This window comes from Bos grunniens, chromosome 15, assembly GCF_055505025.1.
Source record: "Bos grunniens cultivar Pamir isolate PY7600 chromosome 15, Bosgru_T2T1.0, whole genome shotgun sequence".
Classification (NCBI taxonomy): domain Eukaryota; kingdom Metazoa; phylum Chordata; class Mammalia; order Artiodactyla; family Bovidae; genus Bos; species Bos grunniens.
The window spans coordinates 28,542,101-28,566,217 of record NC_141179.1 but is presented as its reverse complement, the minus strand read 5'-3'; the positions used below and the strand labels follow the sequence as shown (position 1 = coordinate 28,566,217).

General features: G+C 50.1%; 1 protein-coding gene across 24 annotated transcripts in view; it reads right to left on the bottom strand.

The window, feature by feature from the left end:
• Window positions 1–24,117, bottom strand: part of CEP164 (centrosomal protein 164) — a 72,142-nt gene that overhangs the window by 28,415 nt on the left and 19,610 nt on the right. For 21 of the 24 annotated variants that reach the window (XR_015141883.1, XM_086339412.1, XM_086339414.1 and 18 more), the window contains 6 exons: window positions 20,815–21,025; window positions 12,693–12,848; window positions 12,179–12,313; window positions 11,442–11,519; window positions 1,663–2,031; window positions 672–752 (listed from right to left, as the gene is read on the bottom strand). Coding sequence is in view for 21 of the 24 variants with exons in the window: in XM_086339412.1 (XP_086195538.1) it covers window positions 672–752; window positions 1,663–2,031; window positions 11,442–11,519; window positions 12,179–12,313; window positions 12,693–12,848; window positions 20,815–21,025 (1,030 nt within the window). In the remaining 3 variants the exon portion in view is untranslated. Of the gene's footprint in view, window positions 1–671; window positions 753–1,662; window positions 2,032–11,441; window positions 11,520–12,178; window positions 12,314–12,692; window positions 12,849–16,639; window positions 18,305–20,814; window positions 21,026–24,117 lie in introns of all 24 variants that reach the window. The other 3 variants (XM_086339425.1, XM_086339408.1, XM_086339432.1) reach the window with 2 other exon arrangements.

Below are 24,117 nucleotides of genomic sequence, written 5' to 3'. Positions count from 1 at the left end.
TTCCCTTTGATCTGCCTCCTCCAAACAGATGGAGCATGGTTTCTAAAGAAACACTCTGCCAAAAAGCACCCCAGACTACTCCCCTTAGATACAAACCCGGCAAGTGAAGCCAGGATTCGGGAGGCTCAGTGGAAGGTGGAAGGGCTAGAACAAAGACACTACGGATGCTGGCATTCCAGAGCAGCCTTCACTTTGGAAATGGCCACACCACAGCACACGTCTTGGTCAGAGCCTGAGGACTGATCCTTCCTTGCCACAGTTCAGTGATCCCATAAACACATACACACACAGTCTCTAATCTCCTACACTCATGCAATGCTCCTGTTAAGAGCCCAGAGGCCATGATTTCATATGATCTCACAGGCAGTTCATGCAGCAGTAGTAATAATAGCTATGCTTGTTTAATATTCATATGCTAATGATGTACACACACTTTACCCCACTTTCTTCTCGCAACAAACCTAAAAAGTAGGTACTGTTACCCTTGGTAAGGCGAGCTGAGGAAATGGAGTTAGACAAGACCCAAGTTTGAGTCCTAACTTCCTCACTTACAAGCTGTGAGATGCTCGGCAAATTATTTAACCACAGTAACTCGCATATCCATGCTCTTTATCACTACTCTGCTGCCCACCGCCCCACCCCCCCAACTCCCATCTCAGACTCAGACTCACCAAGCCAAGGAAGGGCTTGGGGTCAGAAGCAGCAGAGTCTGAGAGCTGTAGTTGCTCCCCGTGTTCACTGATCTCCGACTCCTGGGGAGACAGACACAGAGAAGTCACTGGAGCAGAAGACAGAGGGTCGTTATCAGCCTCCATGGCGCCCACACAGGGCTGAACCCAAACCGAAATCCGCCTCCTCTGGAAAACCTGAAAGAGGCCTGTGGACCCTCCCATTCCCAGCCCCCAGCCCACTCAGGCTGGGCAGCCCAGTAGAGGCAACACTCTACACGTGGAGGGACAGCCAAGTGAAGCGGAGTGGGAGGTGGCTAGAAAGTCAGCTGTGGAGAAGTCTGATGCTCTCCTAGAAAAATATGACAAGAGCATCTTTTCCAGAAAGCAGTGAAAAGCTCTTTAATGAATTCCCTCACCAGCCCCCTGGAGGAGGAGCAGGACTAAGGGCTGGAAAATGAAGACACCAAATGCTCTCACCCCTGGCTCCTACGTCTATTCATCTGGGTCACTGGCCTCATCTTGCCAAGACTTCCTGTAACCTGACTAACTGGTGCTGGGGCAGGACACTCCCAAATGTGGCCCCCCCACCTCCCTCAATGCCTCCTCTCTTTATAGGAATATAAGATGCAACCAGGAATAACCCAAAACTGATGTCAAAAAGTAGGAGGGGGAGGTGGGAAATGGCGAGAGGAAGTAAGTGGGAGCCCAGAAGAGCATGAATATCCCAGGAGGGTGCCCGTGGAAAAGCAAATGTCTGCTCTGAATTTCTAGTGCCAGCAGGTATGGAGTTTCATTCAGGATTTTACTGCCTGCTGGGTCTGGGCATATTTGTCACAATTAAGGGTTCTGGCTTATGTTGACAGCCCATTGCAGGGTCTACAAATGAAGCTTCTGACTCAGTAATAAAGATGAAAAGAGAGAAACGTGCTCTGGGCTCAAGAGAGCAGAGAGGGCTGGAGCCAGCAACTGCCCACAGGACCAAGTGACTTACTTCACTCGCCTCCGATCTGCTCTCCTTCGGGACAGAGGCCTCCTCCTTTGGCTCCTCTGCTGCCTCTTCCTTCCTGGAACCCTGCTCTCCTGCGTCCACCGGGTCCTCTGGTGCCTCTTTTTCAGTGGTGTTGGCAGGCTGATCACCTCCGGGGTCCACCCCACTTCTGGACGTCCCAGGATCATTCTTCTCAGTCTTTCCTTTTTCTGGGAGCCAACTTGCCTCTCTTCGCTGTCGCTCTTTGTCATCAGCACTGCTCAGGCTGCTGTCTGCACCTTGGCTGAAGGGCTTGCCAGAAGTAAGGGGGCCAGCAGCATCGGAATCAAGAGAAACGTCCTTCTCCTCTGGCTGGCTTGCTCTTGGAGACTCCTAGGGAGCAGCCAACCGCGTCAGAAGGGAAGACATCAGGAATTAATGCAAAGAGTTTGGAGACTTGATAAGACAGAACTGCCATTGTTCCTTGATGCCTGCAGTTCTGAAACCAATGGTTATCCCATACCTCAAAAGCTTTTAAAAACAGACTCCTGGCTCCAGCCCAGATCCACTGACTCTGAACTTCCATGTTGACCTGGATACACCCAACCTGACGCCCCTCCACTGAAGGGCTTGGAATCCAGGGCCCTGGACAGTGCCCGACTCTATGACCACCCATCACATCCTCAAGTAATAAATCTGTCTTGTTCCAGTCCCACTGGCCAAACCGTAAGATTGCAGGCTCAGAAGTCAATATTTGTTTCTGATAATGATGACAGAGAACCTCATGAGAGAAAGGTCCAGAGCTTCTGTTTTTCATTTTTAAAAGGCAGCAGGGAAGAAATATGGAAAGGGTGCCCCTTCTCCATAGCAATGAGGAGGCTCTCCCTAAAGCACCGCCCCCCACCCGCCACCAGGAGGCTACACAAGCAGCCCAGGAGCCAGGCTCCTCTGTCGGAGGACTGTCAAGTGAGTCCTCTGGGCACGAGGTGCCAGATGGGGTGAGGTGTGTAGGAGACTGACGGGGGGGAAAGGCCCATAGAGGACACGGAAGGTGGGGAGAGGCCTGGGAACACAGGTCTGAGACCTGTGGCGGGAGACAGGGAAGGACAGCGCCCGAGGAGGAGAGCCTCGGGCCACAGCCCAGGTCTGAGAGGGCCTCTAGCCCTGTGGAGAGTCCCGCAGTCATCAGGCAGAAATGGCCCTGCTCTGGGGCCTGCTGCACCACCACCGACTCCTTCAACAAGCCGAGCCTTGGCACAAGCTGGGGCAGATCAAAGGTTCAGGAGCTTCAGGCCGTTAATCCACCAAGGTCCCCTCTGCAGGGTCTCTTCAAAGCAGACGGGAGCAGCACCCCTCTACAGCTCCCCACTCTGCTTCTCACTCACAAAGCCCATGGGAAAGACCTAGAGAAGAGACCTAGGCAAACGTTTAGAGCTGCCACAAAAAGAAAAGGAACCCCCACCCTTGGAAATACAGCCAGTGATCTCTCCTGAGCTCAGGCAGAGAAGACCTCCTCCCAGAAAACATTTGGCCTGACACTTGGGCCGTCAGTGTGAACAGCTTATGGGCAGGGACTTTTGAAACCTCCTGACCCCTGACTCTGGACACTCCAACAAGAAGCCCGATGACCAGAGTCCAGAGGGCCAAGGAGAAGCCCCAAATCCAGCATCCACCCATGCCGTCTGTTAAAGGATCCACTGAACCCAAAGCTGTGACCACCCACTGTGGGTCTGGCAGCTGACCAACAGGCCCACCCAAACTTTCCAAGGATGATTAAGAGAAAGAAGCAGCAGAGTGCCTTCAGAGCCCAGCTTCGGAGACAGAACACCCAGGTTTCAAATCCTGGCTCCATGCTTCCAGGGACCTCGTGCAAACTAAATTTTCTGTGCCTCAATTTCTTCCCCTAAAATGAGGGGGTATCATAAGGCCTATCTCATGGGACTGTTGGAAAGATTAAATGAGTTAATGCTCATTAAGTGAGTAAAGAGCAGAGAACTGTACCTGGACACTGCAAGCACTCCGTAAACGCTAACTCATTTTTTCGTACGCTTATTTGGCTGTACCAGTCTTATTGTGGCAGGCAGGATCTTGGATCTTTATTGCGGCATGCAAGATCTTTTTCAATCTTTTTTAGTTGCAGCATGTGAACTCTTAGTTGTGGCAAGTGGGATCTTAGTTCCATGACCAGGGATCAAACGCAGGCCCCCTGCATTGGCAGCATGTGGAGTCATAGCCACTAGACCACCAGGGAGCTCCGGATAACTCATGTTTTATGATGAGACCCACACGTTCACTGACTGAGCACCTTCTCAACCCTGCCATGGGGACCCAAGTATGAACACCGACCTTGCCCTCAAGGAATTCAGCTGGGTCTGGAGAAAAGTGAAACGTCCCCGGTGGCCCTGGCTATGAGCCTTAACTGCCGGAAGCAAAGGGCACAGAACACGGTGCTGATGCTGTCATGAGCCCCTAGCCTGTGCCCCGGGGAAGGAAGCGGAGGCTGAACAGAGAAGGGGTGAGCTTCCCTCGTGCCCTGGCAGCACCAAAGCACGGTACCCTCCAGTGCTGCCCGCCCTCCCGACACCCCAACTGCAGCGTGGGGGAAATCCGCACAGTCAGCTCCTCCCTCCTCTTTGAGAGGCATCTCCAGGGCAAGGCCAGGCCTCCTCACCTCAGTGTCCCCACAGTGGCCAGCTCTCAGCAGTGGCCAGTACGCACTGACTGGTTGGGGGCTCACGGAGGATGTGGCACATGTATACAATGGACTCTTTATTACTCAGCCATAAAAAGGAATGAAACTGCACCATTTGCAGAGATGTGGATGGACCCAGAGACTGTTATACAGAGTGAAGTTAAGTCAGAAAGAAAAACAAATAGTGTATATTAACGCATATATGTATAATCTAGAAAAAGGGTACAGGTAATCTTTGCAAAGCAGAGAGAGAGACAGAGAACAAACGTATGGATACCAAGCGGGGAGTGGGGACTCGGACTGACATATATACTCTATTGATACTATGTAAAAAGCAGGTAACTAACGAGAACCCACTGTACAGCGCAGGGAACAGTGGCGAGCTGCACAGCACAGTTCAGTGCTCCACGCTGACCTAAATGGGAGGCAAAGCCAAAGGGAGGGAGTCCATGTAAACACAGAGCCGGTTCACTTTGCCATACGGCGGAAACGAACACAACATCGTAAAGCAACTATAATCCAACAAAAATTAATGAAAAATCTTACGGAGAAGAAGAATGTGGGGGTGTCTTGCGGGGAGTGAAAGGTGTCTGACCCAGCGAGCAGGACCAATCCGCCCTGGCCATGCTCATCTCCTGATGAAAGACGGGCACAGACATCTGATTGGAGGACAGAGAGCGTATCGGACCACAAGTTCACGTCTCCTTGCACGGCTCACGGCCTTTCTCACCCAGCCCTGCCTGCTCCTCTGAGGTCATCTCCAGCCACACACATCCTGCCTGCAAACAAACATCACGCTATTTCCCTGCTCTGTCGTGCATACCCTTAATATACACACAGAATCTACCCTGAGAAGCTCCCACCGGTCCTGACAGCATCACCTCTTCCAGGAAGCCTTCCTGAGATTAGCCTGCCCCACCTTTTGCACAACTGCTACTGTACTATAACAGCTGGCTTCCTTGCCTGTCGCCCCCACCACATCAGCTCCCTAATATCCGCAGTGCCCTCTGGTACATACAAGCTGCTCAGTCAGTGTTTGGGACGCAATTTTTAAAAATGATTAAGTGCGTCAACACAGAGAGAAGAAGTCCTACTCTGTAAAGTGATATCTAGTTTACAAAGCTATACAGAGGTCAGATTATATTTGTCATGGTGGTTATGAGATGGAAAATAGCTAAACAAAAGTCAACTATGGATATTCAGGATGATGGAAAAACAAGTACGCTATCAAGAATCAGAGGACACCAGATCCACGTGGAGATTCCCATTCTTACACATGAGAGAATACTGCCAGACGGCAAGAATGTCAGGCCCAGGCGATGCCACTCTCAAGCCATCAAAAGAAGAGCATTTCGTGACAGAGCTGAACCTATTCTGTCTATCTAAATAGTAAAATATTAAAACGTGGCGAACATTAAAATAAATGAACTTGCATTCCCCGTGCCCACGTCAACTGCAGTGACAGTGCGGGCACAGGGACATCTTGTGGGGAAGATGGTAGAGGCACAGGCATCTGTTGTGGATCATCCACAAATGGATGATGGGAGCTGAGTGTCTGGAAAACCCAGCCGCCTCCATGCTCCTCTCCACCCCTGCTCCTCATGCCATCTCGGGGCCCACGGCCTGAGGCCCCGCCCAGGCCCCTGCACATGGCCCCCTGCACCAGCGTCCTATGAATGAGAACGGGGACACACCCCCAGCGCGGCCCTACTCCCAGTTCAACCATGCTCACGCTCCTTCTGTCTCCTCCTGTCACAGCCCCTGGTCCTTGAGTGTCTCAAGGCACATTCCTGCTGTTTACTCCAAAAGATCTTGCCATCTGCATGAAGGGGGGTGGGGGAGGGTGCAGGAGAGTGCCTGTAAGAATCGGTTCATGAATATTGAATGTACCCCCCCAAAAGCTCTGAGGTCTCCGACACCACAGTCCCCCTCCTGTAGCCCAGAACACAAAGGCAGGGGCCCTACGATCTATAGGGGGGCTCAGGGTGGGGAACAGGGGAGCTGAACACGACGTCCTTGCACTGATCCCATGCTGCGGAGACCCCCACCAAGCCAAACGTCAGTCTGGTTTCTTTCCCACGTCTCATTCCCACCCAGTCCATCTCAGCTCTTTGCACCGCTCCCCGGTGGTGTGGTTAGCGCTTTCCAATCACACTGACATCATCCTGTTATTTCTAAGCGCAGCTCCCTCCCTCCCCTTTGATCTGCTGATGGGCTTTTCACCAGCTCCACAAGGCCACCTGCTGCCTGCTCGCCTACCCTTCAGCCTCCCCTCTTTCACTCCCTTCCATTCTTAGTGTCTGTTCCAGGAACTGAGCGCTTTTGATTCTGTAATAGACTAGAAATGGGTTTAAGCTGAAGGCAGGAGAGGAGGGGGAAGGGGAGAGAGAGGCATTCTCGCCATCCTGCTGCCCTCTCATGGAATCATGAGCACAGTGACTGTTCACCACGAGACAGGGTAGAACAAACCATCGGATAAGCTCTCCATCTCGGGCAGCCTGAGATGCCCAAGAGCCGGAAGAGGTAGGCAGCTCAGAGGACCCACAGTCTACACTACTGCTGTTCGGTCACCAAGTCGTGTCCGACTCTCTACAACCCCATGGAGCATAGCCTGCCCAGCTCCTCTGTCCGTGGGATTCTCCAGGTAAGAATATTGGAGTGGGTTGCCATTTCGTTCTCAAGGGGATCTTCCTGACCCAGGGATCAAACCTGGGTCTCCTGCACTGCAGGCAGATTCTTTACCGTCTGAGCCCTACCAATAAACTGGGACAAAAGCCATTTTATAGGGTATGGCAATCAGAGACAGCTTTGTCTATCCTGAAACTCCCGTTCATCCCCAACACGAACTTTTCCCACCACCAAAAGCCCCAGTTCCTGCCTGAGGCTAGAACACAAGACTCCAACACTCCATGTGGCAAAAAGAAGGAAATCTGCTGGGATGCTAGAGACAGTGGTGGGGAGTGTATGTAACACCTCCCACTCCAGACATTTTCCCCCCATCACACTGAGTTGCCTATTTATATTAAAGAGGTTATAAAAAAATGCACTTAAAAACTCCCACTCCTTCAAAGAAGCACATAAAGATCAGAAGGGAAGCGTCTGAAAATCCAGGACATGTCAAAGAAGAAAATCCCTTTTTTTGTTGACATTTATATTATAAAGTAAAAATTAACTCTTCCAAGTCATAGTACATTATGATTGGTCCATATGGGGATTTTCAGTTCACCAGCTGAAGCAGGGACCAAGTATCCACTCTAGCCAGGACCTGGGAAAACCCAGGGAAGAAAGAAGCACAACGAGACCTACCAGCACATCCTCCGGTCCCAGCGTGGCTCAGTCACTCACTCACCTATTCATCCTCTCAAGAGAAAGTGAAAGTCACTCAGTTGTGTCCGACTCTTCGTGACCCCATGGACTTAGCCACAAGGCTCTTCTGTCCTCGGAATTCTCCAGGCCAGAATACTGGAGTGGGTAGCCGTTTCCTTCTCCAAGGGATCTTCCTAACCCAGGGATCAAACCCAAGTCTCCTGCGTTGCAGGTGGATTCTTTACCATCTGAGCCACCAGGAAAGCCCAAGAATGCCAGAGTGGGTAGCCTATCCCTTCTCCAGTGGATCTTCCCAACCCCAGAATCGAACTGGGGTCTCCTGCATTGCAGTGGATTCTTCACCAGCTCAGCCACCAGGGAAGCCCATCATCCTCTCAACTGCTCAGCAAAATACACCCAATGCACTTCCTAATTTCCACAGCAAGCCCGGTGATGGACACACAGACATGAACAGGCCAGAATCTTTACTCTCAATTTGCTCGGTCTCGGGGAGACTGCCCTTTCTCCAAAAGCCAGTGAATCCTCCTGACACCATATTCCTACTCATGGTCATCCTTCCAGGCTCAGAACCTGAGCTACTGACTCCAACAGCATCTTAACATCTTAATGGCAGATGAGAACAAAAAAAAGTTATCATTTCAAAAGCATCAAAGAGACAGAAGGCTATGGATTTAATGCCAACAGACCATGCCACACTTGAAAGGAAGAGTTTCAAAGTACACCCAAATTAGGTTGATGACACTCAGAAAAAAGTGTCACACATGGCAGAAAGTGTCAAAGTCATAATCAAAGCATACATGATTGAGCAGAGCCAAAAACGGAGACAGTTTCTGAGGCAACAGAGACAGCTCGGGGACTCCCCAGGTGGTCCAGTGGTTAAGAATCCGCCTTCCATTGCAAGGGACATGGGTTCGAACCCTGGTTGGGGAACTAAGATCCCACATGTTGTGGGGCAACTATAAGCCTGCATGCCACACCCCTGCACACTGCATAGAAGACCCAGCACAGCCAAAAAGTAACCTTAAAAAATAAAACCAGACAGCCTAAGTATAAAATGGGACCCACCTAATGGCTAGAGTGAAGTCAGCTGAAAAAGCCCACCTACATCTCAGGACATGAGTTTGAGCAACCTCTGGAAGATGGTGAAGGACAGCGAAGCGTGGCATGCTGCAGTCCATGGGGGCAAAAAGTCAAACACAACTGAGCTACTAAACAACACCTCAGGGGTCAGCGAGCATCCTCAACCTCAGCCAGCCTGGGACCTTCTCCAGGCTCTCGAGGAGAGCTGAAGATCACAAAGCAAAAGTCAGAAACGATAAGGATGTGAAAAGGGATGATAAGGATATAATACTAAAAGATAATAAGGAAACGGTGAAATCCATGATACACACCCTATTGTTTCATTGGTCAGTTTTATGACCATTCTAATAAATGTGAGTGATCTCTTCATTTGAAAGTGTTTAAAGTCTTTAAGAGAATTTTCTACTTTATGGAAAGTTTAACTGACCTAGCAATCAATATTTCAATGTTTGGGGAAATCTGAGTTGCTGACTTCATGATGTATTGGTTGTTTGAATACTTTGGGCACCCTTCAGTTCAGTTCAGTTGCCCAGTCGTGTCCAACTCTTTGCCACCCCATGAATTGCAGCACGCCAGGCCTCCCTGTCCATCATCAACTCCCGGAGTTCACTCAAACTCACGTCCATCAAGTCGGTGATGCCATCCAGCCATCTCATCCTCTATCGTCCCCTTCTCCTCCTGCCCCCAATCCCTCCCAGCATCAGGGTCTTTTCCAATGAGTCAACTCTTCGCATGAGATGGCCGAAGTATTGGAGTTTCAGCTTTAGCATCAGTCCTTCCAATGAACACCCAGGACTGATCTCCTTTAGGATGGACTGGCTGGATCTCCTTGCAGTCTAAGGGACTCTCAAGAATCTTCTCCAACACCACAGTTCAAAAGCATCAATTCTTCGGTGCTCAGCTTTCTTCACAGTCCAACTCTCACATCCATACATGACCACTGGAAAAACCATAGCCTTGACTAGACATTCCTTTAGAGAAAGCTTAATTGTCAAAAAATTACTAAATTAGACACTAGGCCAAGAACAAACAGTAGGCAATGTGCCTTTTTCAGTAGAAAAAATGCGTTGGAGACTTTAGCTATTACAATGACATGATGAGTTTTAGGTTTTGTCTGTTCGTTTTAAAGAACATTCTGGTGGGAGTGGAGGACAGACCGGGGAAAGAGATGAGAAGCAACACAGCTGCTGGGGGCACAGTCTGGAAGCTCTTCCCTCCACATTCTGTGGTTCCCAGGCCTTGTGTCTTTGTCCAAGCTGTTCACTTGCCTAAAACATCCCTTCCACTCCCACGTCTAAAACTTAACTATTTCTCTTCAAGATCCAGGTCAAATGTTGTCTCTTCCAAGTTCTCCCTGATCTCTCAGCAGGTAATTTCTCTCCCCTCTAAGGACTTCCCTGGTGGTCTGGTGGCTAAGACTCTGCTCTCCCAGTGCAGGGGTCCGCATTCAAACTCTGGTCAGGGAACTAGATTCCACATGCCTCAACCAAAAGATTCCCTGTGCCACAACCAAGACCTGATGCAACCAAATAAATTCTGAACAGTGTAGCTGTGCTAGAGCTCTTTACACACTCTCCCTTGCTTTAACACTTCCTAAATATTCATTTATTCATCATATACTGAGGGCTCACCGGAGTACCCAGCAGCCTTCCTCTCTGACCGCACAGTCCTGGAGCCCACCCTGGACCACACCTTACCAGTGTTCGGGTCGCCCACAGGGTCCAGCACACGGCTGCCCCACAGCCAGCACTCAAAAGACATTAAGAATCCGGATGGGGAGACTTCCCTGGCAGTCCAGTGGCTAAGACTCCGCACTCCCAATTCAGGGAGCCCGGGTTTGATCCTGGTTGGAACTACATCCCATGTGCTGAAACTAAAGAGCCCGCATACCACAGTGAAGACTGAAGATCCTGAGTGCTACAACTAAGCTCCAACACAGCCAAATAAAAAAATTTTTAATTAAAAAAAAAAAAAAAAAAGAACGAACCCAGATGGCATTACACTTCCATTTATACCCTCCGATGGCTCCCAACACCTATGTAATTCAGTCCCAACTTCTCAGCCGGCGCTCAGGCCTTCCAAGACCCAGCCCAACCCACCTCCACAGCCCCGCCTCCCGATCCTCTGCCACACACGCCCGAGCTCCGGGTGAAAGGATGGCCCTCGTCCTCCCCTCCTGCCTCTGCCCATTCAGCCCCGCAGCGGGCTCTCTCCCTCGCGGCTCGCCTCTGCTCCTCTGGCCATGCTACCGTTCTTCCCGGCTCACCTCAGGTGTCAGATTCTCACTAAAGCCTTCCCAAACAGACGGGACACCCCCGAATTCTGCTCCCCACAGCACTGCGGCTTACTGCCCGGACGGCCTCCCTCCCTGCATGCTACTCTTGTGTTCTGGTTACACGGGTCTCTCTTTTATAAGAATATAAACTCTTCGAGGGCAGGAATCGCAGCTAACTGAGGCTTGTATGGCTGACAGTGAAGTGCCACACACAGAAAGAGCTGATAAATGGCAGTTATTTGATAAATGAGTGAATGGATGAATTCCTTTCCCTGCTTGTACTTCCCTCAACCCCAGAAATCCCATCTGGACAGGACCGGGACTAAAGAGTTCTCTTTCCAAATATGTCTCCCTGAGAAGACACGCTTAGGAAGGAAGGGGGAACCTGCCGGGCTGAGACGTCTGTCTGCAGGCGCTTCGGGCTCTTACCTCATACTCAAAGTCACCCCCCAGCGCCCCGATGTCCAGGTGCAGGTTCCTAAGAAGCTCACTTGAGCTGCGGACGCTCTGAAAATGAAAACGATGGCAAGGAAACTGGTCAGCCCCGGGTGCAGGACCAGAAGCTCCTCACAGGTCCGAGAGCTCCACTCCTGGGTCAGACCCAGCAGGGATACAGACTGGGCAAACAAGGAAGCTGTGGGCTGGAAAACCGCTTTCACTGATTTTCAAAGTAGCACAGAGGTTAAACCAGAAGGTTAAAGCAGCTCAAGTACCCACCAACAGATGAACGGCTGAATGGAATGTGGTAATTTCATACAATGAAATACCATCCAATCACACATGCTACAAAACACTATGCTATATGAAAGAAGCCAGACACACAAGAGGACAAAGACAGCATGATTCCAAGTCTATGAAATATCTAGAACAGGCAAATTCACAGAGACAGAGTAGATCAGGGACTGCGGAGAGGGGAGGATGCAGAGTTATTGTTTAATGGGTACACAGTATTTCTGGGATTATGAACAAGCTTTGGAGACAGGTGATGATGAAGACTGTATAACACTGCGAGGGTAGTTAAGGCCACTGAATTGTACACTTAAAAGTGGTTTAAATGTAACTTTCAAGGTGTATATATTTGACCACAATTTTTTAAAAAAATTTTCGTTGTTGTTTTTTTTAACGGCCCAGAGGATTTTCAGGCCAAGAAAAGGATTCATTCTTACCTGGTTGTCACTCTCTGCCTCATCCTCCTCGTTGGTCTCCTCCCCTAAAGCCAAGAGGCTGAGAGCGTTCTTGTCCTCATGGATGGAGCCCAGGAGACCTTTTGCAGCAGCAGAAGGCTTGAGACCCTGTGATGGCTCCAAAAAGAAGGAAGGTCAGGGCACTCAGTGGGAAGACCCTCAGCATGCTTTCACATCTGTAAAGATGGCACCTAGAGCGAGGCCACCACGTCTGAGAAGCTGACCCAGCAGCTCCAGCTCACACTGGTCCCTCCCTGTCCAACTCCTACTGCCCTGGCCGCAGGGACCGGGAAATGAGCCCTGAGTCTCTCTGACCGTCCTCCACGGCCCACCCACGTTCAGCATCACCCAGGTGTGACTCACCTTCTTCCACACCATATGAGTGTTGAGGACTCAGCCTGTGCCCTCTATTTCTCGATGGGCCACGGCTCCTAGCAAGGAACACGGAGGCCCCACGGTAACTAACTACACTGTACACAGAAAAAAAAGCATTTACCAGCAAGAGTTCGCCGAGCTGACCAGACTCCACCGAGCTCCCCAGGCTCACACTCTGAGGTCCACGAAGAGCAGAAGGCGGGGCATCCACCAGGCCCCTTAATGGAGCCAGGCCCCCGAGAGGAACATGGACGGGGGCTAACGAGGAGCCCAGGGCCTGGGCAACAGAAAACATCCTGTTAGAAACCCAAGTAATCACAGGGCTCTAAGAGTGTGGAGATGGATGTAAAAATAAAACATCTAAATCCTGCCCGCTCAAGTTTAAACCACCTCCGTTCAGAGGCTGCTAAAGAAACACAACATCCAGAAGTCAGCATTGTGCCAACCACGTGAGAATCACGGGCTGGTTTCCCGATTCTCGTAACTCTGTGGCTATCTCCCAGCAAGCGTCTGGAAAAGCTATCTTCCACGTCTGGAAAAGCTGCAGAGGGCCCTGCTCTTCCCTTCTGAAGCCACAGAGGAAGCTGGGGAGGGGGTGGGGAGCAGAGACAAAAGCCTCATCTCCCAGCATGAGAAGACTCATACATAAAGCTGAAAACTGATGAATCAAGAAAAAGCAGCCTAAGCATATTATTTACAAATATGGAAGCAGACACCAGAATAAAGGCATTGCCAGGGTAGAGGTGGGAGGGGTACCCACACCGTAGAACTGCTATATTTTGTTTTGCACCTTTTGGCTTGTCTTGGCATTGTTTAATATGGGCATGTATTACTTTGATTAAAATGAATATTCACTTTGAAACACACCCATGAGGGTAATTCCCTGGTGGTCAAGTGGTTAGGGCCCCATGCTTCCACTGCAGGGGGCATGGGTTCAAGTCCTGCTCAGGAAACTAAGGTCCCACATGCCACACTGCATGGCCAAAAATAAGTTAGAAAAAAAAAAAAAAACACATGAGAAACAGAAGAATTCTCTCTCTGCTCTCCTGAGGAGCAAAGAGGCTGGAGAGAGCTCAGCCAGAGGACTACTGCGGCCGCTCCTCTATCTATTCTCAGGATGGTGGGCTTCATGCCCATGAGGACTGGGGAGAGACACCAGAGAGATGGCAGAATTTGTGAGACTTGGGCCACTCATAGGATCTTGGATTCTCGGTTTACTCATCTGCAAGTCACAGATGATATGTGCATGCTACTTAAGGTCTGCTGAGAACTTCAAATGAGATACTGAATGTAAGAAGCACGTGTGCATGGCCCAGACTACCCCAGTGCATGTGTGCATGGCCCGGGCTACCCCAGGGCATGTGTGCGTGGCCCGGGCTACCCCAGCGCGTGTGTGCATGATCCAGGCTACCCCAGCACGTGTGTGCGTGGCCCGGGCTACCCCAGCGCGTGTGTGCGTGATCCAGGCTACCCCAGTGCGTGTGTGTGTGATCCAGGCTACCCCAGCGCGTGTGTGCGTGATCCAGGCTACCCCAGCGCGTGTGTGTGTGGCCAGAACTACCCCAGCGCATGTGTGCGTGATCCAGGCTACCCCAGCGCGTTGTGTGCGTGGCCAGGGCTACCCCAGAGTGTGTGTGCGTGATCCAGGCTACCCCAGCACGTGTGTACGTGGCCCGGGCTACCCCAGCACGTGTGTGCATGGCCCGGGCTACCCCAGCCACGTGTGTGCGTGGCCCGGGCTACTCCAGCGCGTGTGTGCGTGGCCCGGGCTACCCCAGCACGTGTGTGTGTGGTCCGGGCTACCCCAGCATGTGTGTGTGTAGCCTGGGCTACCCCAGTGCTATGGAACTGCTATCATAACAGATTAGTGTTACAATGGTCTGGACTTAGAAACTTAGAGGCAGGAGAGCATTTTGGTGATGGTTTACAATGAGCTCCTCAAAATCCATTTCTTAAACTTAAAATGTGTATAAAACAAAAATTCCATTCCACTCTAATCCCACAGTGACTGAAGAGAGAAAGGGGAACCTAAGGGGGTCAAGATGAGAGGTTCAGGTGGCCTATCTTCTTACCTGCGGCCAGGCCTGAGGCCAGACCACTGGGTGGGTTCCAAACACAACCTGTTTCTGCCCGGGAAAGGCATTAGACTCTCAGTTGAAAGGTGACATGAGACCACCCACTGCCACCCTCCACCCCCGAAATCTTTGTATTGGGTTGGCTAAAAGTTCATTTGGGGTTTTCTGTATCATTTTATGGAAAAAGCCCAACTTTTTGGCCAACCCAAAGAGATTCCCAGTCATCTAGCCTGTTGCAGGGTATCTTCTCGAGGCAGAAAAGGAGCTGAAGATAATAAAACTGGCCAACACTGCCTGAGCCCTGGGCTCCTGGGTAAAAGCACCTGTCTCATTCCACTCTCAAAACCATCTGAAGTCCCAGTCCCCACAAGAGCAAATGGAGAATGGTGAGGTCAAGACCTCTGCCTGCCCCAAATCGCGGGGCCAGCAACCACAGGAGTAGATATGAGAAGCAGGGCAGTGTCTAAGCCAGTATCTCACACTGCTCCTGGCTGTGACAGAAAAGGAGCCCAGGAGAGCTGCTCTGCGGTGCACCATGAGCAAACCTGACTGGCTCCTCCCAGCCGCCCAGCCCACCCAGCAGATCAGTGAGCAAAATTCTTCCCACACTGTATTAAGGGAAAATTACAGACTCCTGACATGGCTAATTTGCTGACGTGCTGGGGGCCTGAGGGAGGGAGACGTGCCCGCTGAGGGCTTTGTTCTCCCAGGCCTTTACCACATCAGCAGTTAGTAGGGAAATTATACATCCCTGGCTCCTAGCTGATCAGCTTCTATAGATGGCCATTAACTTTGGCTAAGAGTTGTGCATGGCGTTGTCCTTCAGAGCGGATAAACTTGCCGCCATTGAGCTAATTAAAACTTTGCAAGATAATCTGCAGCTTATCTGATGTTTATAGTGCTACAGGGGTTATTAGAGCTAACGGAGAACCCAGGCATGTCAGCAGTTAGGAACTGAGGTAGGAACTGAGTAAAGCCACAGCTGGGCAACAGCAAAAGAAGCCAGGGAAATGCAGATAAACCCCATGGTCTGTGTCTTATTTGACTTCTGAATGAAGACGGTGGTGACTCTTTAAAGGGACAAAGGGCCCCGAATGACAGGGCAAGCCCACTCTTTGGTAGATCCCACTAGGGGGAGAAGCGGTCTGTGCAAATTTGACACAGGCTATTCACAAGGTTCTGGAAGCCCTGGGAAGGAAGGAGCAGCAGCAGCCACTGAGCAGAAGAGAGTCCAGGTTTCGGTCTCTCCTCTCAGGTGGCGCTAGTTAAGAACCTGCATGTCAGTGCAGGAGACGTGAGAAGCTCAAGTTCAATTCCTGGGTCAGGAGAAGGGAATGGCAACCCACTCCAACATTCTTGCCAGGAAAATTCCATGGACAGAGGAGTCTGGTGGGCTACAGCCTATGGGATCACCAAGAGTCAGACACAACTGAGCAACTGAGCACATCATAGCCTCAGGACAGTATTAACTCTCTGTGCTAAGTCACTTCAGTCGGGTCTGAGTCTCTGTGACCCTAGGCACTGTAACTCACTAATTCTGTGTGATTCCGAGAAGGGACTAAGTTCAGAGGCTGGGGGCAGGGTGTCTACTTGGGAGGACCTCTCTATACTATCAGCTGATGGGGAAGGCTCCCAAATCCTGGAACAGTTCCTACATCTTGCATGAACACCATGATCTGTGCCACCTTACTCACCCTCAAAACAGATCATCTTCAGAGCATGTAAAGCACCCGTTAAGTACGGTCAGATCAAGGGAAGGGAAGCCCAGACACCCTCCGCCCCCATCTTGTAGGTGATGGGGTAGAAGAAACAGGAAATGCATGTCATCCCACAAGATGGCCATCCCGGGTGGCTAAGGGCTCCCTGGTCACCGAGGAAGGACAGACAAAAGGAAAGCTGACCTGATGGCTGGGTTAAGATTGTCAGCACAACCTGCTCCCTCCCTGCCAAGTTCACTGGGCCTGATGGCCGTGATGCTCTCTGAGAAGCCTACCTGGTCGAGAAGCTGCATCTTGCCTGGCTCTGCCGCAAGCCCTCTGCTGGAACTCAGCTCGACCAGCCCCTGCCTGAGGGGGCTGCTGCCTGGCAGGAGACTACAGGCCTCCTGCGCGGCCGGGGCAACGTCCACTTCTGGAGGATGCTCCTGCGGCTCCGGCCCCCAAGGCAGAAGCCCAGAGTCCATGGCTCTGATGGCCTCGTGCTCACCCTCGCTAGACAGCCTGGAAGACTCGGCAGCCAGGCAGCAGATCACGCTGGCCAGGTCTTGGCCCGGCATCTCCTGCGTACTCTCGGGCAACCCCAGACCCTCTAGCCGCCGGGAGATCTTGACCATCTGCAGGATGTGCTGGTAGAACCTCTGGTCCTCAGAGTAGTCTTCGCTCTCTGACTGCTCCTCAGTGGAGCTCTGCATGGGGAGCAGCTGGGGCGCCAGGAAGGCGCTGGGGTGCCGCTCTGTGGGCCCAGGGCCTGACTCACCCACGGCCCACTCAGATCCCCGCGGGCTCTGTAGGTCCCACGGAAAGTTGGTCACCTGCCCCAGGACCTCCGAGCCAAGGCGAGAGGCCAGGCTGCTGCTGCTGCTGCTGCCGCTGCTCTCCAAGTCAGGCTCACACCCACTTGGCCTCCTTTCCTCTTGGGGGGGCTCTGGAGAGCCTGGGGATGGGCTCTCCTCAATGGCAGGAGGCCCCCCAGGAGCAATCCCTGCAGGGGTGCTTTGGACCAGTTCTGAGGCTAGGGTATCAGGGGGTATTAGCAACAGCCCCTGGGGTGGACCTCCAGCTGAGGCCCCCAGAGCCTCAGGGTCATCAGGCTCGGTTTCCTTGCCGCCCCTGGAGGCGTCCTTATGGACAAGCTTGGAGACCTGCCCCATCCACAGTCCTGGGGCCTCTCTTCTCCTCCTGTCTCTGCCCACGCTCCCCACTTCTCCAGAAACGCCCTGCCAGCTCTGGTCTTCAGCTGGGCTGCTGTCTAACAAGAACTTGCCCTTCCCCGTGAGCAGCATGGGGTCAGAACAAGGGGACGGCGAGGGGGCGTCCTCGGGGGATGGTGAGGGAACGGGGCTCTGGCCCTTGTCCCCCCCAGGGCCAGTGGAGCTCCGTTTGGCCACGTCATGCCTGTGCTCCTCCCTTCTCAGCTGCGGGCCCTTGAGGGTCTCAGAAAGCTTTGCGTGGACAGAGGCCTGCGTCTTGCTCTCTAACGCATCCTGCCTGTTCTGGAAGGGCCAGGTGTTGTCAGGGCCCAGAGAGCCAGGTTTCAGCTGTCTGCTCCTCATCTCCAGCTCTTCTATTTCGGGGTCTGGAAACCCCAGGTAGATTTTCTCTGTCAGCGGCTGGGGTTTCTCCAGACCCTGCTGGTCACCTAATTCTGTCCTGCAGTGGGCTGGGGCCCTGCCTAAGATTTTCTCCACATCGGCAAAGATCTGGTGGGTTCGGGAAGCTTGGCCTTTGAAGAGTGGCTGCAGCTTGCTGGGCAGGGAGCCCGTGAGAGGCCTGGGGGTGTCACCCAGCACGCACGGGCTCTTCCCTTTCTTAAAGGAGCCCTCAGTTCTAGCTTGCGTCTCTCGGTCTAGGTCCAGATCAGCCAGCCCAGGTGCTGGGAGAGGGGATGGGCCACGGAGAAAGGAGGAAGAAGGCAGAAGGCCCTGCTCAGGCTGTGTTTCCTAGACGGGTATATAAAGAGGCAGAGAAAATGAAGACAAAGCACTGCTGACTTCTACTGGCTACCATAGATGCTGGCAAACCCTTAGCAGAAACCCACCCTCCATTCAAAGTAAAAACACAAACCAAAGAGGGAAGAAAAGCTAAAAACTCCCTTGGGCTTTGTTGTTTTCTAGGCTCTAGTTTCCTTATCTACAAAGAGACTTGACTAGATCCATGGCTCAGGAACCTTGCTCCCATGGCACCCTGGGGCCACCATAGTGGGTATGTGGTGGGGAAGGAGCATCACCTAGACCCCCACTCCCAGGTTCAACCAGAGCAGCTCCGCTTCTTTAGACACTGGCCCTCCACAGAGGAACTGATGTGAAGATGGCGTCACTACTAACAAAAAGTCTGAAAATCTCCAACTAGGTTATCCTGGAGGTACCATCAAGCTCTCAATTCTGTGACTGGTTAACTTCATAAAAATCCACCATTCTTATCAAGGACTATCAGAAATAATCTAAGAAGGGAAGGAAGAGGGGAAACATGAGCAGTGAGCTGAGCCTTGAACACTCAGACTAGGTCTTCTACCAGATGAGCTGGTGCAGCTCAAGAGAGGTCCACACAGTCAGGGAATCTTGGGGTAGGAAAAAAAAACCCCAAGGACTTCCCTAATGGTCCAGTGGTTAAGAAGCTGCCTGCCAGTGCAGGGACATGGGTTCAATCCCTGGTCCAGGAAGATCCCACATGGCACAGAGCAACTAAGCCGATGCATCGCCAACTACAGAGCCTGCACGCCACAACTAGAGAAGCCACGGCAAAGAGAAGCTTATACACTGTGACGAAGGTGGCCTCCAAAAATGCCCACGTGCAGCAAAGAAGACCTAGTGCAGCCGTAAAGAAAGAAAAAAGGAAAAATTCCTAAAAGATCAACCACATTCTTCAAATATGCACACTAAACTCCACCCGGCTCTCCTCCAGGAAGCCCAAAACACCTGAGCCCAGATCACCCACCTGGTCAGGTCTGCCTCCAAACAAACTCAAGTTTCAGGCACCTGTCCTGAGCCCTAAGATCCAGACTGGCAGCCCAGGCCTGTCCACTTGCCCTAAGCTCCTGAACCACAGGAGGAATCCTTTGTAACAGGGAGCTCCAGGAACTCAGTCAAATACCCAGAACCTAGGTCTATTACCCAACTCTCCAACACAGAACCCTCACTTCATTTCCTCTCTCACCTGCAGTCATGTCAGAGACTACCCAGATGCCGACTGTCATTTAAAATAGGCCCCGGCAGGAATTCCCCAATGGTCCAGTGGTTAAGACCACTTGCACACTTTCAGTGCAAGGGGAGTGGGTTCCATCCCTGGTCAGGGAACTAAGATCCCACACACCTCGTGATCAAAAATAAGAAACTAAAATAGTCTGGGATTAGTGAAAAGCCCATTTTCCATCTTTGACCTTGCAAATACTTGCCATTAGAAAATTCAACCTCTTTGGAAATGACGTGTCCTCTTTTCTCCACCAGAAGAAATGGGTTTGCTATCTTATTTCTTAGAACCACGACTAGTAATGTGGGGTAGGGGTGGGGGTATGGAGGAGGCCTATCGGTAGAGCTTGGAAATGATAAAAAGGATAAATTTATCAGCAACCATCCAGCACCAGAACTGACACCTTGGGAAGGAAGGCAAATGGGGGAATTTTTGCTGAGAAGTAAGCACAGGCGCCGGTGGGAAATAAAGACCATAAATAAGAGAGCAAATCAACCCGACCACTGAGAAGGTATTCCCAGTGCTTCCCGCCTGGCTGAACTGGGTTCCCAAGCCCCTCCCTCTCCTCAGCGTGGCCCACCTGCCTCACACCTGGAGGAGGGACACAGGACAGTAATGGGAAAGAGCACTTTCAAGTCTTGAGTGAAAAAGCTGCTTGGGGAATAAGGTAAGGGCATGCAATCAAACGTCGGTGTCTACCGCGAACCAAGGACGCCGGCTGCAAAGACCATCCACGGGGGCAGGTAAAGCCTCAGACGTTTCTCTTTGGATCCTGAAGCCACTGGTGTTCTGACAACCGAATTATGGCCCATCAGACATCCAGGAATTTGCACCACTAAGACGCACGATGAATCCACCCGGGGCAGGCCTGGCTTGGAAAGGAGAGGGGACGCACTTGCTCCTCCAGGCTCTCTGGCCTCCGCCAACTGCTCTCTGTGACCCGACTCTCCATAGAGGCAGACAGCATCAATTCTCGGACAACTGCAAAACCCTGTCCCCAGTCGGGCCCTCGCTCACTGACACTATTATGTTATATATGCCTCCCAATAGGGAGGGGGGCAGAAACTGCTTAGCAATAGTAAGCACTAGTTCTAGAAGCTAAAAGGAAAATCTGCCAGAAAACAGATACAATTCAGATGATGTACTATCACAAAATTACTACTGTTGTTGGTCTTAATCTCCCAGCTGTAAACAGCCAGAGGTTCCCAATACCCCCTCAGGTTTCAGGCCTGGTCTCTCTGGGAGCTGGCACCCACTAACTCACCAGGGGACTCTTGGAGGTCTCTTTATCCTTCTTGTCTTTCTTTTCCTTTTCCTTTTTCTTTTTCTTTTCTTTCTTCTTAGTGGCCCCAGGAGTTGACAGCTTGCCCCGCTCTTGGATCACCAGGTTCCGATAGTGTTCATCACAGGGGTGGTCCCATGTGGACTGCCCGTTGGCAAAGTTGAAATAGTAAATATCACCTGTGATGTCCTGGCTGGGGGATGAGCAGAGGTCACAAGTTAGTCCCTGCTCAGGTCCAAAGCTACCCAGCAAAAAAGAAAAACAACAAGGAAGCAGAGAAGAGGGAAGAATTGTGGGGAGAGGGAACGAGGGAGAGAGGAAAAAGAAGAGAAGAATTAACACAAAATTGGCTAGATTTGGCTAAGAATAAGGAGTTAGGTTAGAAACAACCAATTAGGATATTAAGGACTTCTCACATGGAGATATTTAATCATTAGGTTTCCTGAGAATTCATGCTAGACTAAAGAAGGGAAACCTGATTTCAGATGGATAAATACAAACACTATGATGTCTTGGAGATAAATTCTAGGATAGATGTTGCTTTATATTTTCATAAATGATCTAAAGAAAAAAGATATGTTGTGAAAGTTCTGATTTTCAGAAATACATAAGAGGCAACAATCCAAGTTAGTGCAGTCAATCAACAATAAAAGAAAATAATGTAGGTGGGCCTCAAGAATCTGTTTCAGTATGGCGAAAATAAGTCTAAAATAAGTCATTCATCCCATCCACCATTATCAGTAATCCATTAGGACAGCTAATAGGAAAAAACCCATCACAATAGCAATCAATGTGAAAGATAAAATACCCAGGAATAAACAGTGTGTGCAAGACCTTCATAAAGTTCCACTGAAAATTCGGGGCAGGGGGGAACAACTGGTAAGACACCCCGTGTTCCTGAATAGGATTCAAATCTGTAAACATGACAGTAATCCTCAAATTAATATATAAATCCAATACAATTCTAATCAGGCTCCTTATGAAACTGGACCTTGTCTTGGCCAAGAAGCACACGAGAAGATGTTCAACATCACTCAACATTAAGGAAATGAAAATTAAAACCACCATGAAGTGCCACTTCACACCCATTAACACAACTATTATCAAAAGAGCAGAAAATGACAAGCGCTGGCGAGGATGCAGAGAAACTGGAACTCTTGTACACTCCTGGTGGGAACGTACAACAGTATAGCCAAAGTGAGCAACAGTGCGACAGGTCCTCAAAAAGTTAGAATTGTGGTCCAGTGGTTAAGAATCGGCCTGCCAATGCAGGGGACACGGGTTCAATCCCTGGTCCAGGAAGATCGCACACGCCACAGAACAACTAAGCCCGTGTGCCACACCTACTGAAGCCCCGCACCCTAACGCCCATGCTCCGCAGCAAGAGACGCCACCGCAACGCGAAGCCTGCGCGCCACAGCTCGAGTGGCCCCTGCTCTCTGCAACCAAATGCCTGCGCCCAGCAACGAAGACCCAGTGCAGTCAGAAATAAAGATAAAGTTTAAAGATATAGCATGATATTAGAAATCTGAATTACCATATAAACCAGCAATTCTACCCCTGGGTGTACGCTCAAAAAAATTGAAAGCAGAAATTCAAACAGGTTATTTGTACACCGATGTTCACAGCAGCGTTATTCACATAGCCAACAGAAAGAGAAATTCTCAGAGGCCAGAAACAGAAAGCAAGCATGAAATCTGAGTAATAAGTGCATGAACTGACAGGATCTGACCTGGATATAGGCCCAGGGAACTTGAGTTTAAATGCCAATCTGGAACAAAATGTGGCCTTAGGGCGTCGTAAGTTTGGAAACTAAAACTTAGACCCTAGATATTTCTGGGGCTCTTCAGGCTGTTCTCACCATGAATAGAAAGCCCTAGTGGGCCACGAGGAAGCACATTGCCCACTCCAGGTTCTAGGGGGCAAAATAAAATTTAATGAAAAACTGAAACCCCAAGACATATGTAGATAGAGTCCAAAATGTGGTAAGAAAATGCCAGGTCCAGGAAATTAATGTAAAAATTTAGTCCTAAAGCACTAAAGAATCCTTGGCAGAAACCCCTATAAGGCTACTCAACAACCCAGGAATGAGACACTCACAGAAAATAAACTTCTGCAGAAAGTGAATTCACAAAATGCACAATAAATAATTACACACCATGTGAGGAAACACTTCACCTTGAGGGAGAATCAGTAACACAATGAAAAGAAGGACTGGGAGTAGACAACAAAAAGAAGACTGAAAAACAACAGTATTTAAACTTACTGGAGGGAGAAAAGGAAGAGAATCCATAATGAAAGAACAGACCTCTCTAAAAATAAATAAATAAACCTACACATATCGTAAAGAGCGTAAGAGGACTTCCCTGGTGGTCCAGTGGTTACGACTCCACACTCCTAATGCCGGGGGCCTGGGCTCAATCCCTGGCCAGGGAACTAAGATCCCACACGCCCCAACTAAACTCACACACCACAACTAGAGAAGCGGACATGCCACAGCAAAGACCCACTGCAGCCAAAATGAAAAATAAAATTAAAAAAAAAAAAAAGAAAATAAGAGAACTTGTAGGAATTCGTAGTCATTAAGTTCAAAACAAACAAACAAAAAATAACACGTTGGTTAAGCAGCAGATTTGCTATAGAAGAAACAAATAGTGAATTGGGAAATATATATGCTAAAAAAATATATAAAGTCATTTTTAAAATATGAAATAGAAGTTAAGAGACATAGTGGATAAAAATAACTAGGTCTAATATATTTATAGTAAGAGTTCTAGAAAAGAAAGTGATAATGGTTGAGAAGTTTTCAAAATTAAAGAGACATGAGTCCTCAGAGCAAGAAAGCATTCCAATTCCTGTACACAGTAAATAAAAGTGAATCCACACCTAGATATACTGTAGTGAAATTACAGGACACCAAAGATTAAAAACAAAATAATGAAAACAACCAGAGGGGGGAAAAATTGATTACCTACAGAGGAACAACTAATAAAGCCAAAAAACATGTCTTATTAGCAAACCCAGCAGACAGAAGATAATGGTACACAACATACAATATTGTCAAAGGGCTGTTTGACAGATCTGCATGCAACTAAACCATTATTCAGGAGTGAGACCAGGAAATTCCCTTGTGGTCCAGTGGGTGGAACTCGGCACTTTCACAGTCAGGGCCCTGGATCAACCCCTGGGTGGGGAACAGCGAGACCAGACAACAATTACTCAAGACACGGGAAGATCAACACATTTAGCATGCTTGATAAAAAGGACATTTAAGAAAAAAACAGA